At 34.9% G+C, this 12926-nt stretch overlaps 1 protein-coding gene across 3 annotated transcripts in view; it reads left to right on the forward strand.

The window, feature by feature from the left end:
- The window catches only part of IBTK (inhibitor of Bruton tyrosine kinase), a 53142-nt gene that overhangs the window by 14559 nt on the left and 25657 nt on the right, over positions 1–12926 (forward strand). For all 3 annotated transcript variants that reach the window (XM_009820598.2, XM_059832705.1, XM_009820599.2), the window contains exons 9-19: positions 492–669; positions 2202–2376; positions 3196–3792; positions 5126–5212; positions 6173–6255; positions 6363–6400; positions 8163–8259; positions 8655–8756; positions 9721–9838; positions 11490–11550; positions 12292–12419. In XM_009820598.2, the coding sequence (XP_009818900.2) occupies positions 492–669; positions 2202–2376; positions 3196–3792; positions 5126–5212; positions 6173–6255; positions 6363–6400; positions 8163–8259; positions 8655–8756; positions 9721–9838; positions 11490–11550; positions 12292–12419 (1664 nt within the window). The remainder of the gene's footprint in view (positions 1–491; positions 670–2201; positions 2377–3195; positions 3793–5125; positions 5213–6172; positions 6256–6362; positions 6401–8162; positions 8260–8654; positions 8757–9720; positions 9839–11489; positions 11551–12291; positions 12420–12926) is intronic.

Below are 12926 nucleotides of genomic sequence, written 5' to 3' on the forward strand. Positions count from 1 at the left end.
AAAACCTTGGCTGGTACAGAAAAACTTGAGATTTTTCTCAAATGATTAACAGGAAATGGTTTAAATTTTTGGTGTGCTAGCTTTGAATTTTATCTGATTTATAAGCAAACCAGTTGGACAAATCTGTAAATTAAGAGCTAGATTAAACTTGCTTCTTGGTTTGATGACACCTTTTGCTGTCCTTGTTGAAAGGTCAGTAAAAACTGTCCTGTAGATGACTGCTGTGAAGATGCTTGAATATTCAGAGAAGCTTTTCAAATGCCCTTCATGGGCAAATGGATCTTGATATCATAACAGATATTTCCCTGTTCTACTTGTGGGTTCTTTGTAATAGATGCTCATAACACTTTAGGATATAATTTTGAAGAATGTCTTTCTCCTTTTATATGCAACTTCGAGATGGCACGTTCTTGTGTTTAAAGAAGTAGTGTGTAATAATGCTTTTATATGATATGAAGATTTCCCCTTTCTCTGAAAAAATGATATTATAGGTGTTTTGCTGGAAGTCATCTAACAACTCGATGAAGCAGTGTCGTTGGGTGTATGGCCGGCAAGTCTTCATGTCTGATGTTGCCTTAAATAAGAACGAAATAATGTTTGTCACACAGGATGGTGAAGCCTTTACAGGGAAGTGGCTGGAAGAAGTGAAAAAAATCTCGGAAAAGAAAGGTTAGCTGTGATTTCTTAATTGTTTTTAAATACTTCAAATCAATATAAAAGTTTAATTGAATCTTTACAGTCTCTAACAAAATTATGTGCTGAATTCGTTCTTTCCTCTGTGGCTGATGGTTGGTAACATTGACCACTACTGTTCTCTTTCCTCAATAATACCAAGATTTACTTACTTTGCAGCCTTTAATTAACCTTCAGGTGGAGATTTCCACAAAGAAGAGTACTTCTGAAGAGTAACAGTAGCACAAGGGTCCAGTGTAGTGATCTTGTCACATGTTAGATGATTAGTCCTAAGAGACTGGCATTGAACAAAAGAAGGAGCATGTATTTGCTTGCACTGCTAAATCTGTGAAACCTTATCATGCTTCCCAAATCCTTATCTGGGCATAACACAGGGTCCAGAGCAATTTCCGCCTTACTAACTTGACTTGTATTGCTGAGAGTAAGTCCCGATGGATTGTTTTTCTGCGAGGAAGATACCTGTCTACTATAAGGCAAGATTTTAATTGAAACTGTCAGCTCTGTTTATGTAGGGTCTTAAAACTCTATGGATAGAAATGGATTTACCTCCAACCTGGGATGTATTTGAACTTTATAGCTTTATGTTGCAGTTCTGCTTCCTTTGATACTGAGATTCCATCTTTAGTTTTATCAGTCCAGTTTGGCATTCTTTCACAGCAAAAATCTTTCCTTTGTTGCTCAATGTACAGTTGCATACTAATTTTACTGTTGCTACTTTCTTTTATTCTACACATCACATAGTAGTTCCCTCATTACAGAGGCACCAAACGCATCTCCTTTTTACTCTGTTTGTCCTGGTGCTGGTATGTCTCTGTAGGCACTCTCTTCTTTCTGCTTATGGCTGTTCTTTTTGTAGTTTTAGTATCTTCAAGAAAACTTCAGAATCCAGACCTGTTGACTAATTGAATGTCTAGTTGGTGTTCATCAATGATTTGTAATGAATGAGAGCTTTTGTTTCTTTGAAAGGTTTTAATGAATGTGGTGATTGGTGTGCATGTGTTTGGTTATCCAGTTCTTGAAAAATAATCTAGTTTTCTGAGAATATCATGTTTTTTCAATAGTGTTCTGTTAATTTGGATATAATATAAACAGATATAAGATGAAGTCTGAAGGTGATTGTATTATATCTGCTGTAATTGATATGACAGGAAAAGAAAACAATCTTGCACTGCTGTACACTGATGCACAGCTTGTTTAATTCCACAAGAGGTTGCGTTGAATGTTAGATGGAGTCTTTTCCCCTTATATGAAGAAGTGACAAAACACTTCCACAAGAAGTTCTGGATAAAAACTCTCCTATATGTAATATAAAGTCTTATTCTTAAAACGTCTTCCTGCATTTCAGTTCAGTGAGCTGAAACCTTCAGCATAGTTTAGCCTTATTCAGTGACTACATCAGTGGACTTAGGGAAGTCATAAATCTTGCCTTTTTGTTATACCAGTTGCATTTTAATTAGCTGGACCTTTCTGGTTTTTTTTTCTTTTTTCCCAATCTCTTTTTTTGGCAGAACTTGTATCGAGCCTTCAGAATTCTTCATGTGATGTGTCTTGTGAACATGATGCAAACAGTGTGTATGAAAGAATTCGACTTCAGAAGCTTACTTTTGTTCACCGAGCCGTTAGTATTGCCACCGATCCTAATGGTTGCAATTTTGCTGTTTTACAGTCAGATCCTAAAACAAGGTATATTTAAAACATCAACAACTGTAATTTTTCTCTTTGTGTGTGATTGCAATTAAATCATTCTGATTTTCAAAACCATTTTTTGGCTCATACAGAAGTCAACTGCTAGAGAATAGCACTTGTTAGTTAACAACTGTGTTAAAGTTACCCAAAGATCTCAGCTTATGTATTTGCATAATTAGTAGAGAAAGTGTTGATGTTTTCTCTAAAGTGTTTAAGGCAAGCATTTGCGATGTGTTTCTTAACACACTCTGAGCTCTAAATACTGTAGAAATTCACCCCTTCAGTAATCACCAATAGTCAGCTTTTAAATAAAAGTGAAAAGTGGATCTTTATTTCTTTGGAAAAAATGTTCAAAGTAAAATGAATAAGTGGAATACTCAACCATGTTCCTTGCACTCTCAATAGTTTCTAGTTTCACTGATAAATAAGTAAATATTAGCTGTTTTTTTTCTTATTGCTTTGGATTCTAATATGAAATACAGCAAACATTTCTGTGTTTTTTTGTTGGAAAAATGAGATGAAGATAAGATAGTTCTGATAATACATATTTACTGGCTACATCATAAAGACAAAATACTATATTTGATATTCTGAAGCTAGACAGATCTTGCATGTGTGGTTTAATTGCCTAAATACCATATCATTAGTTCTTTTTGTAAAGAATAGGACAAGAAATGTTGAGTAGTCCAGCAATGTAAGAAAAAAACCCAAACAAACCAAATGGAAACCACCTCACCCACTTCATTAAACATACTGTGTAAAATTTTATGGAGCTTGTAAATAGTGGGTTTTCTGATGGATTTCATTTTGTTCTAGTCTCTATGAAATTCCAAGTGTGTCATTATCAAATTTTGGAGAAGATTTTGGCAAACTGTTAGATGAAACAGATGAAATGGACAGCATCCATGATGTGACCTTTCAGATTGGCACAAGAACTTACCCTGTGCACAAATACATCTTGGCTGTACGCTCTGACTTCTTCAAGAAGCTGTTTGTTTCCAGTGACAACCAGCTAGACACTCCAGACGTCTACCGTAAAGATGAAGATGCTGTTGGATGTGATCTTTATGTAATAGAGAAAGTTCATCCAGATCTGTTCGCATACCTTCTGCAGTTCATATACACTGATACTTGTGATCTTTTGACTCATGGTTATAAACCAAAAATCCTGCATAAAGGAAAATCGGAAGAATATCAAGATACTTTAATTTCTAACCTGAGCAAAATGAGTTTTGATGAAAATGTTAATGGGAAGTCTGCATTTGAAATTTATAGAAATAATCAAGTGCAAGTTATGAATGAAAAACAGAAGAGCAAATCTAAAAAAGGCAAAGTTGTTGGTGAAGAAGCTAACCTCATAAAAATGTTGCAAAGTGCTGCAAAGAAGTTTGGACTCAGCAATTTAAGTGGAAGGTAGGTGAAAGGAAATGCATTTATATTCTGGCAAGCTCTTCACAGAGTGTTTTTATGTAAGCTGATCTAACTTTAGTTGTTACTGAAGTAGAAGACTAGTTGGGGTTGTTAAGTTTGCCTTTTTTTGCTTGTTTTATTGTTATAGAAGTTTGCAGCACACACTGTGTCATCTCTTTAAAGCAACATCAGTTTGTTCTGATGCTCTTCGCTAAGAGAAAGCGTGTATGACCTTTTTGAATAACGTCAGAAGCAGACTTTCATAACGTGATTATGTACTTAAAGCATCATTTTTCAATAGGCGTCTATATGATGGAAATGTGCTGTTGGCCCTTATTGTGTCCTAGAACCTCTTGGACATTTGTACTTAAAACATCTGTCCTGCATATCTTTTTAAGGCATGAGCTTTCTGAGACTTGACAGCCGATGCAAATCATCTGACTTTCCAGAATGACTGTCATAAAACATCAACGCTTGTTTTGTTAGAGACAGCTGATCTAACTGAGTTTTGGATTGATGAATTTCTATGCTGTGGTCCATAGTCTACCAGTATTTTCCATAGACAGTGAACATATTTAGCGTAAAACAACACAAAGCAAAGTTGAATTTTTGTTTAACTGATGCATTTTTAATGCTACGTGGTGAAACTAATCGAATTGAGACCAAATCTCTCTGCAGAACTGTATTACTTGGTTTGGTTTTGGGGGTTTTTTGGTTTTTTTCTGCATTTGTCTTTTCACTTCAAAGAAGGAAATGAGCTTTTTCAGGGCAGTTTTCTACACTGTATTTTTTGCAAACACTGAAATTAATCAGCAAAGATGTAAATCTACTGCTAAAACTGAGTTCCCAAGTAAAATTTCCATGTTAAAGCACTTTCCCTTTGAAAGTGTATTGCTCTGTAATCCACCAGCAGCACTCCTGTGTCTTTACCATCCCATTCACAAGCCTCCTCAATGAATGAGAGTGCTAAAGAAGCCTGTGCTGAAACACGCATCTCTTCCAAACCACTGCCTTTGCTCAGATAACTGACTGGGAGCAGTATATATAACTCCTAGATTTTTGACCTTGTGGTGTTGGACTTTGGCCTTAACTATAGCAGTATAGCTTTCATCTAAGATGATGAATAAGATAGCTAAGATGTGGAAAGAATGTCAGTTACATTTTACATCTACAGTGAAGACTTTCAAGTAACAACTGGCCTTTTCTAGTTTTTCATCCTTTTTCATATTCACAATATGAGCCCACTGAAGTGCTGTTACTTTGTGAAACTGTTCTTCTTAACGGTATGAACTGTATACTAATTGTATTACTTACTACTAATGTTAATGATTTGCAGGTTGGATGGAGTCAGGTTAGAAAATGGAAAAATTAATGTTGTCAACAAGAAGAATGGGAACAAACCAAAGTTAAATCTGAAGAAATGGTAAACTTTTAAAATCAAGCTTCCCCTACCCCCACCATCCTCCTCTTATGTCATCTCTTTTTCTGTTAAGTTTAGGGTAAGGTTGATCAGCTGTGTTGTAACTTCTAGTGTACACTTGTATCTTTCACAGTAGCTCATGTTTGGAAGTTCTCTGTAGATGCTTATAGACTGATCTGTGAATTAGTAATCTGGATGAGATTATGTATGGTGTATATTTTTGCTTCTTTTTGCTGTATATTAATGTGTTCTGTGGATTAACTGTGTCATAGAATACTAATGCCAGGAGAAATGTTGTAGGTAATCCAGTCAAAAGCAGTTTGACTTTTGCAAATATGGTTGCTGTGACAACAAGACTACATGGATTGGAAATAAGCAAATGTATAATATTTTTTCTAATTAAGAAAATCTTTGGGATATCTTTCAATAGAAAAATTCCTTATGCTTTTATCAAAGTGATGTTTGTTTTTTAATTCCGTTTGTGTGATTGGGTTATTTATACCCAAAGGCATGAATAGTCCACTTACATAGTAAAAGCCACATTGCATAAAAGTAGCTTTTCGCAGAATTTGGATTACTTCACTCTTAAAACATCTTGTCAAATCTTATAGTAGCTACTAATGTAAAAGAAATAACTAACTTAACATAGACCATTTAAGATTGACTAAAATTAGCCATAATTAATTTAGTTGGTCATAGCAGTTTTGAAATGGTAATTGACTGTGTTTTGAAGGAAATATTTCAGATGGAATTTTGAGAGCTCCACTTTGGACAAAAAATTTATCTCTTGAAACTATTATGCCTGTACTTTTAGGTTCATTTTATATGATACTATTGAAGTTCAGGTGTGTTTTATTTTAAAGGGTAGATCCTAACTTGTTAAAGTAGGCATTTATTTGTAGAGTTTACAACTTGTAGGTCTCCTGAATAGTCACAGTTCTGATCCTATTATATATCTTCTAGTTCATACCTCTGCGATGTGACCCTGAAATCTTTAGATGGAAAGGAATTCCCGTGTCATAAGTGTGTACTTTGTGCAAGACTTGGTATGTGTGTGTATTTTTTTACATATATATAAAAATATATAAAAGTCGTATTGTCTTTTTTAACTGAAATTTTATTGCATCTTGAACTGAAATGCCTTTCTTTACAGATTATTTTCACAGCATGTTAAGCAGCTCATGGATTGAGGTAAGCTTGCCAATAAACATGTGTGGTGGTATGTTTTGTTGCATCATATAAGTGACAGCTTTTCAGTTTTTGCTAGAATAACATATCCTGAATACTGGGGAAAAGGACAGGCTGAATTCTTGGATCCTGTTTACAGGAAAAAAAACAACTCACATTTTTGATTACTCTATATTTGTACTATTGAGATTGATATACATTATTATATTTATTACTCTCATTTAATACACAAAGGAAATAAAGTCTTGCTTTTGTTGTAGAGGTTTATTTTGGGCTTGTTCGTGGATTTATAAAAGCTGCTGGACTGTTCTTATGGGATACTGCTTTGGATGAATTTTCATTTTCTTTCTGTAAAAGATCTTACAATTTAAATAGTATGCAGTATGGAATAGCTTTTCATATGTACTTAGTGAAAGATACAGCAGAATCAAGAGTCAATGTGTAGAATCTCTAGTTGACTTTTACTGTTAATGAAATAGAGGATATCAAGGACTATTCCAATTAAGTCACCACTGCTGCTTCAAATGGTGTAGATCTTTTATTTGCCTTGGTTCCTATTTGCTAGCTGTGTGTCAATGCCCTGGTTGTTCCTGGACATCGCAATTTCACTAAATGCTTCTGTTTAAATATCTGATAATTCTTGTTGAAAGAGAGGAAAGGTGTAAATGGAGAAGCATTTTTCAGAGACTGAAAGCTGAAGCAGCGTGCAAGAGTTTTCTCAACTTTCATAGCTTTTTGGCAATATGTAAATCAAAGAACCTGGCAAAGTACTGGCAGTTCTCTTGTGCTGCGTAACAGAACTTTACCTGTCCTCTAAGTTACGGTGCTGCCTTTTCTTCAGTCATCCCTGAGGAAATGTATCTGAAACACTGTGAGACAAGTGACTGTTTTGTTTTTTTTTTTTAAAGTGTTGAATCTCCATTTGTATCGTTGATTTCTGTATCAGTTGTATGTAGTTCATAAGTTACCTATGATTTCGTAAGTGAATATGAATCATACTAAATTCATAAGTAAATAGTTTGTGAATCAAGTGCTCTAGATATTGTATAAAAATCTTAATGTCTGTAAGAGCTTTTTAAACTTCAGATGGGAAATATGTCAGTACCAGTAGCATGTTCTAAAGCAAAAGAAATCTTTTAGCATAAAGCTTTGCTTCAGTATCACCTGAAATAAACCGAAGTTGTTAAGCAGTGTTGTTGCATAAACTTGAATGGTGACAATTACATGGTTTAATGGCTAATGTTTGCTCATACAAAAGCTTTGCCTTAATGGTTAAGACGGTTCTTCAAATGGAGGGTTTGCTGAGGACCTCATTTTCTGAGGGATTAACAGCAATGGCTACTTTAATTTTATTCTTGCATGGGAACTTGTGATTTCACTAGATGTTTTATTTTGGAAGGAAGGCAGTTCAGTACTTACATAGGGGATTCGTGTAGTTCTACTTTTAGATAATTGTGGGTAAAGTAATATAATCAAGGAGGATTGTTAGAGAAGACGCTCAAACTGATGAAACACTGAACTGTTTCATGGATATTTATTCAGAAGTTTGAGCAGCTTTTAATTGCTCTTCTACAATCAATTCTTAATTGAAGAACTTTGAACAGATTTTGTGCAAATGCCTAAATAATTGTTTAACTTTGAAAATGTGACCCTCAGTCTGAGTCATTAGCTAAATATAACTGCTGTCTTCATTTTGTATTTCATTCCAAGTAGTCAGCTTCTTTTACTCTTTTTGTTTGTTTCTTTTAATCCATTTGCCTTTTAGGCTTCCTGTTGTTCAGCTCTGGAAATGCCAATCCATTCTGACATACTACAGATAATTGTAGATTACCTGTATACAGATGAAGCTCTTGCGATAAAAGGTGCCATTAATATATTTTCAACTCAACTGTAGCTCCTGCAATTTTTATATTTTTAAAATAGAAATTCAGTACTTAATATGCTTACGTTGAAGTTTTATGTAGAAAATGCAAATTTTTGTGATTCTTGCTTTAGATTTTGAGGTGATAGCTGTACCCCAGGCCTTTTTGTACCTTTTCTTTAGTTTGTCAAACTGCAGTTTTCCTTTTCCCTCCTTCTCTTGCTTCAAAAAAATGACCGTTTGTGCTTTTCTATAAGCTCTTACTTGTGCTGTGAAAATACCATCAAAATTTGCAAAGCCGTTACATTTGTCCTTTGGTAAAATTTCATTGAATCTGTATGTGTTACAGTTGCTTTTGACTTGCCTACAGTGTTTATGTGATGCTTTGTTTTCCAGACTCTCAAAATGTGGAATTCATATGTAATGTTCTTGTGGTAGCAGACCAACTTCTTATATCCAGACTCAAAGAAATCTGTGAAGTAGCCATTGCAGAAAAACGTGAGTTCTTCCACTTGTATTATAAAGGGATAGAGAATAAAAAATGGTTTTTTTAGATGTTAATGTTCTCGCCTATTTCAGGACAGAATTATTTGCTTGTATTCCTTTGCTCTGATAACCTTTTGCTGTTCATTGCATAGCTGCTAACAGTTGCTTCTTTAGTCTGGGTGATGTTCTAGTTTAGCATAATCTTGCATTCCTCATGCATCGTTGTCTTCATCTCATGCTCTTTAATAAAGGAAGAAAAAAAGTAAAAAAGCAAAAAGCACCCACCCAAAACTACTACAACAAATAAACCAAAATTTTATAAAACCTTTATTTCATTTAATTCAAACTACTTCTCTTTAAAACATGATAAAATGAATTCTGTTCCTATTTCTGTCCTTGTATTTAGTTCTTACATTGTTTGTTTGACACAGTGCTGTTTCTATAGGGCTACAAAGGTCTGTCTCTTCTAGAAAACACCAAGTGTTGTTGCTTAGCTTCATACAAGAAGTCAGCGTACAATTTTTGCTTGGCATTTCTTAGTGACTTCCATTTTTCTCTCTTTCTCCCCTGCCCTCTACCTCTTCACTCTTCCCCCCCTTTTTTTTTTCTTTCTACCTGCTAAAGGAACATTTTGAGCTTTAAGAACTGTTTATGCTGTTTATGAAACTTGCTATTTTTAACTTTCTTTTTCCCCTTTGTTTCAGACCGCTGAGTTTCAATATATTGAAACTGATACGTTTGTAGGTAGAGGAGCCTTTCTGTTTCTGTGATGCAGCCACTGCATTCAAGCTGCTACAAAGTTATGTGGTGCTTGCTGTAGTTTATGGCCATTTGAGCATTAGCATTTTTTTGTAGGAATGGAGAAGTATATGATATGTTTCAATAACTAGATCACACTGTGCAATAAGTCTTAAAAACTGCTGCATGATACTGCAGCATGTTATCCAATTTAGTTTGTTGTGTTTCTTCTTTGCAGTTACGTTAAAGAATGCTGCCGAGCTGTTGGAGTTCTCAGCAATGTATAATGCTGAACAGTTAAAACTGTCCTGCTTGCAGTTCATAGGACTCAATATGGCAGCTTTGCTTGAAGCAAGGTAAGGAGGAATGCAAACGTGTTCATGTACTAGCTGTTAAATTCAAACATCCCAAAAGACAAAAGGGTTGGAATAACTAATAGGAGCAGTTAAAATGTTAAAATGCAACTGAATGCTGATAGTTTAAAGGGAGGCTCATTTTTGCCAAACAGGGAGAAACTAGTTAAATAACTGTACATACTGTACCAGTTCTATAGTACAAAACCCTATGTTACAATCTGGCATGAAGAGCCTGAATTAAGGGGAAAAACCTCTCTTGAATTCAGTGGGCTTTGACATTAGGCCTAATCTTGTTTGGGTTTTTAAAATTGTTTTTGAACATGCATAAAACTGCTGTGGTGGTTGGTTTTTTTTTTGGGGGGTGGGGGGGTGGGTGGTGGTGGTATTTTTTGGGTTTTTTTTTACATGATAGTTACTATACAAATTGAATTTATTTTATGTAGGTTTATTATAACTGGTGCATTTTCCAAAGAGGATGGGCCTGCCTTCTGGTAGTCTCTTTGCTTTAACTGTCTGCAAGGAGGGCTGAACAAATTAATTAATTGACTTTGCTTTCCACAGTGATTCAGCTAGGGTTCTAAGAAGTTGAAGCTGTGCTCTGGCCTTCCTTCTCCTGACAGTTTCAGACAGGGCTTCAGGTTGCTTCCAGAGTACATATCATCTTCTCAGAGCAAGTCTTATCAGCACTGATTGAACTTTTTTTCTAGCAAAGACTTAAAAAAACCCCAAAAACCAAAAAACCCCCAACCAAACAAAAAAACCCCGTCTCTATTATTGGTCCACTCTGTCCACTCCTAGCCTTTTTGTCATGCTTTCTTTTACATACAGAAGTTCTTAGAGATCTGAGCCAGTTCAGAATGCCAACAGTTCATTGCTATGTCACACCACTGCTCTGCTTGTATCACAGATACAGGAATTCATTCATATTAGCAATTTTCCTCTTCACATCTTTATAAAGTAAAAACATTTTAACCTTTAATTTTGGAGAGAAGAGTAAAAATCTAATAACATTGTCTTAAGTATTATTCTGAATTCAGATTTGTTTCATCTTAAGCCTGGAAAGGATATGCAATATTCTTACTACAGTTAAGACTGTATCTGCATTTTAGTGAAAATCTGAAAATGTCATTACCGGGTAGCAAGACTTTTAATCTGAGACACCTGAGACAGAACTTAGTCATGACAGCTTTGTGCAAGGAGAGCTGCTCACGTGGGCAAGACAGTTCTGTTGAGTAAAGTTTGCTGCTGTAGTATTATTTTTTGGCATGAATGTCAAGGGATGTTGTGGCTGAGTTCTATAGAAGAATTTTCATAGACTTGGAGTATTAGATACATGTCAGGAAGACTTGAAAGTTTGCAGAAATAGGTGAAGTAATGACTAGTTAATGGTGACTTAACTATATAGTTCTATATTGTTGGGGCCTTAAGGCTATCTGGAAAGGTTGTGGGTTTAATCCTGCCTTACAACAAAGGCATTGACTAGTTTATATTTTGTGATAATTTTCTTCCTTCTGACTCTGTAACCACCATGAATATGTAATAATGCCTGTAGCTGAGATTCATCTGAAACGTTCATTTGAATTTTTCGTTACTGTGATTTTTTTTTTTTTTTTTTTAAGCTGGTAAGATAAATTTGTATTTATTTTTTTAGGACTCTGGATGTCTTAAGTGATGAAGTTGTAAAGGATCTTTCTGTTTATTACAGGAAAATGGTAAGTTGTACAACTTGAGTGTAAGCTGATTAGGTTTAAAACGAGAACAGATGGGTAATAAATATATAGCTGCAGGGTCTGTAGATGACAGGCTGAATGTGGAGCATCTGACTCAAAAGCCAGGGTTAGCTGCTGTTATCACTCTCACGGAGCTCGTATTTCATTATTCACTAGCCACTGCTGCAACAGTATTGTGCCCTTTAAATGAATTAATTATACACATTAAACGTATTAATGTTCTGTAATTAACAATTGTTGCGTGAAAAAAACATAAGCAAAACCTATGGAAAAGAGCATCTGTTACTTAAAAGAAAGGAGAAGAAAGCAAATTAGACTTCTCCAGTGTAAAGTTCAGGGTGATCACATAGATCTTAAAAGCAGTAAGAGATATAATGTGGAAGTTGAACTTTAATGCAAAGGGGAAAACCAAGGCACATTATAATCCAGTATTCTTTAACTGTACAGTAGTAAAAGATGAGTGTTTGCAAAACCTTGACGCATTTTTTTGTCAGGAGTTAGAGGCAGCTGAAACATATGCATTCTGAATCTGTCACTGAAAATAATTCTCCTTCTGTTTTGCTTAAAGATGTAACTTAAGTTCATAAGTTGGTTAGATAATTAATTACTTGATCTGTTAAAGTGTTTTAAATGGCATTCGGTTTTGGTTCTTTTACAAGAGATCATATATTTACCAGCATACAACTTAAAAGCCGTTAGACTAAGTTTCTTTTACAACTACAGATTCCGGCTATGGTCAGGAGAGTAATTACTCCATATCCAGATGGACCTGACATAAGTTCTTTTGAGCCTGAAGATGGAGATAACTTTTTCTTTTTAAGGGAAGAAATGAATACAGAACAAAATTCGCAGTAAGTATATTTTTCATCAACATTTTTAACTAGGTGAGCTGTGTATGGTCTTTATCCCCCTTTGGATGGTGCCTGACTCCCTTTAGGTTCAGAATTGAAATATTAAGAAATAGGAGAAATGGAGATTTCAGACTGTTCTCAGTTCCCTTGACTATTTTAAAATGTTACAGAACTGCAGTGGAGCACTTTTTTTCAATTTATAAGTAGCATGTAAGTAAAGGTAGCAAAACAAGCATTCACAGTAGTGTTTGGGAGTTGTGCATGTGTTGAGAGTACCTTTGTATGTATGAGACGAGCTATGGTGTTCATTGAACTTCACTCAATTAGGAGAAATCAAAAGAGAAAAAAACAGACTTTAATTACTGTAGATCTGTCTGGAAAGATGTGATAATCTAATTCTTAATATTAATAGAATTGTCATGTGAAATAGGAAGTTTTGTAGCATGTGTTTTTAATCTGTCAGTTTAAAGTGGCTACTCTCTGGCTGTAGAATAATAAAACAAGTGA

This window comes from Gavia stellata, chromosome 2 (assembly GCF_030936135.1).
Source record: "Gavia stellata isolate bGavSte3 chromosome 2, bGavSte3.hap2, whole genome shotgun sequence".
Lineage (NCBI taxonomy): Eukaryota > Metazoa > Chordata > Aves > Gaviiformes > Gaviidae > Gavia > Gavia stellata.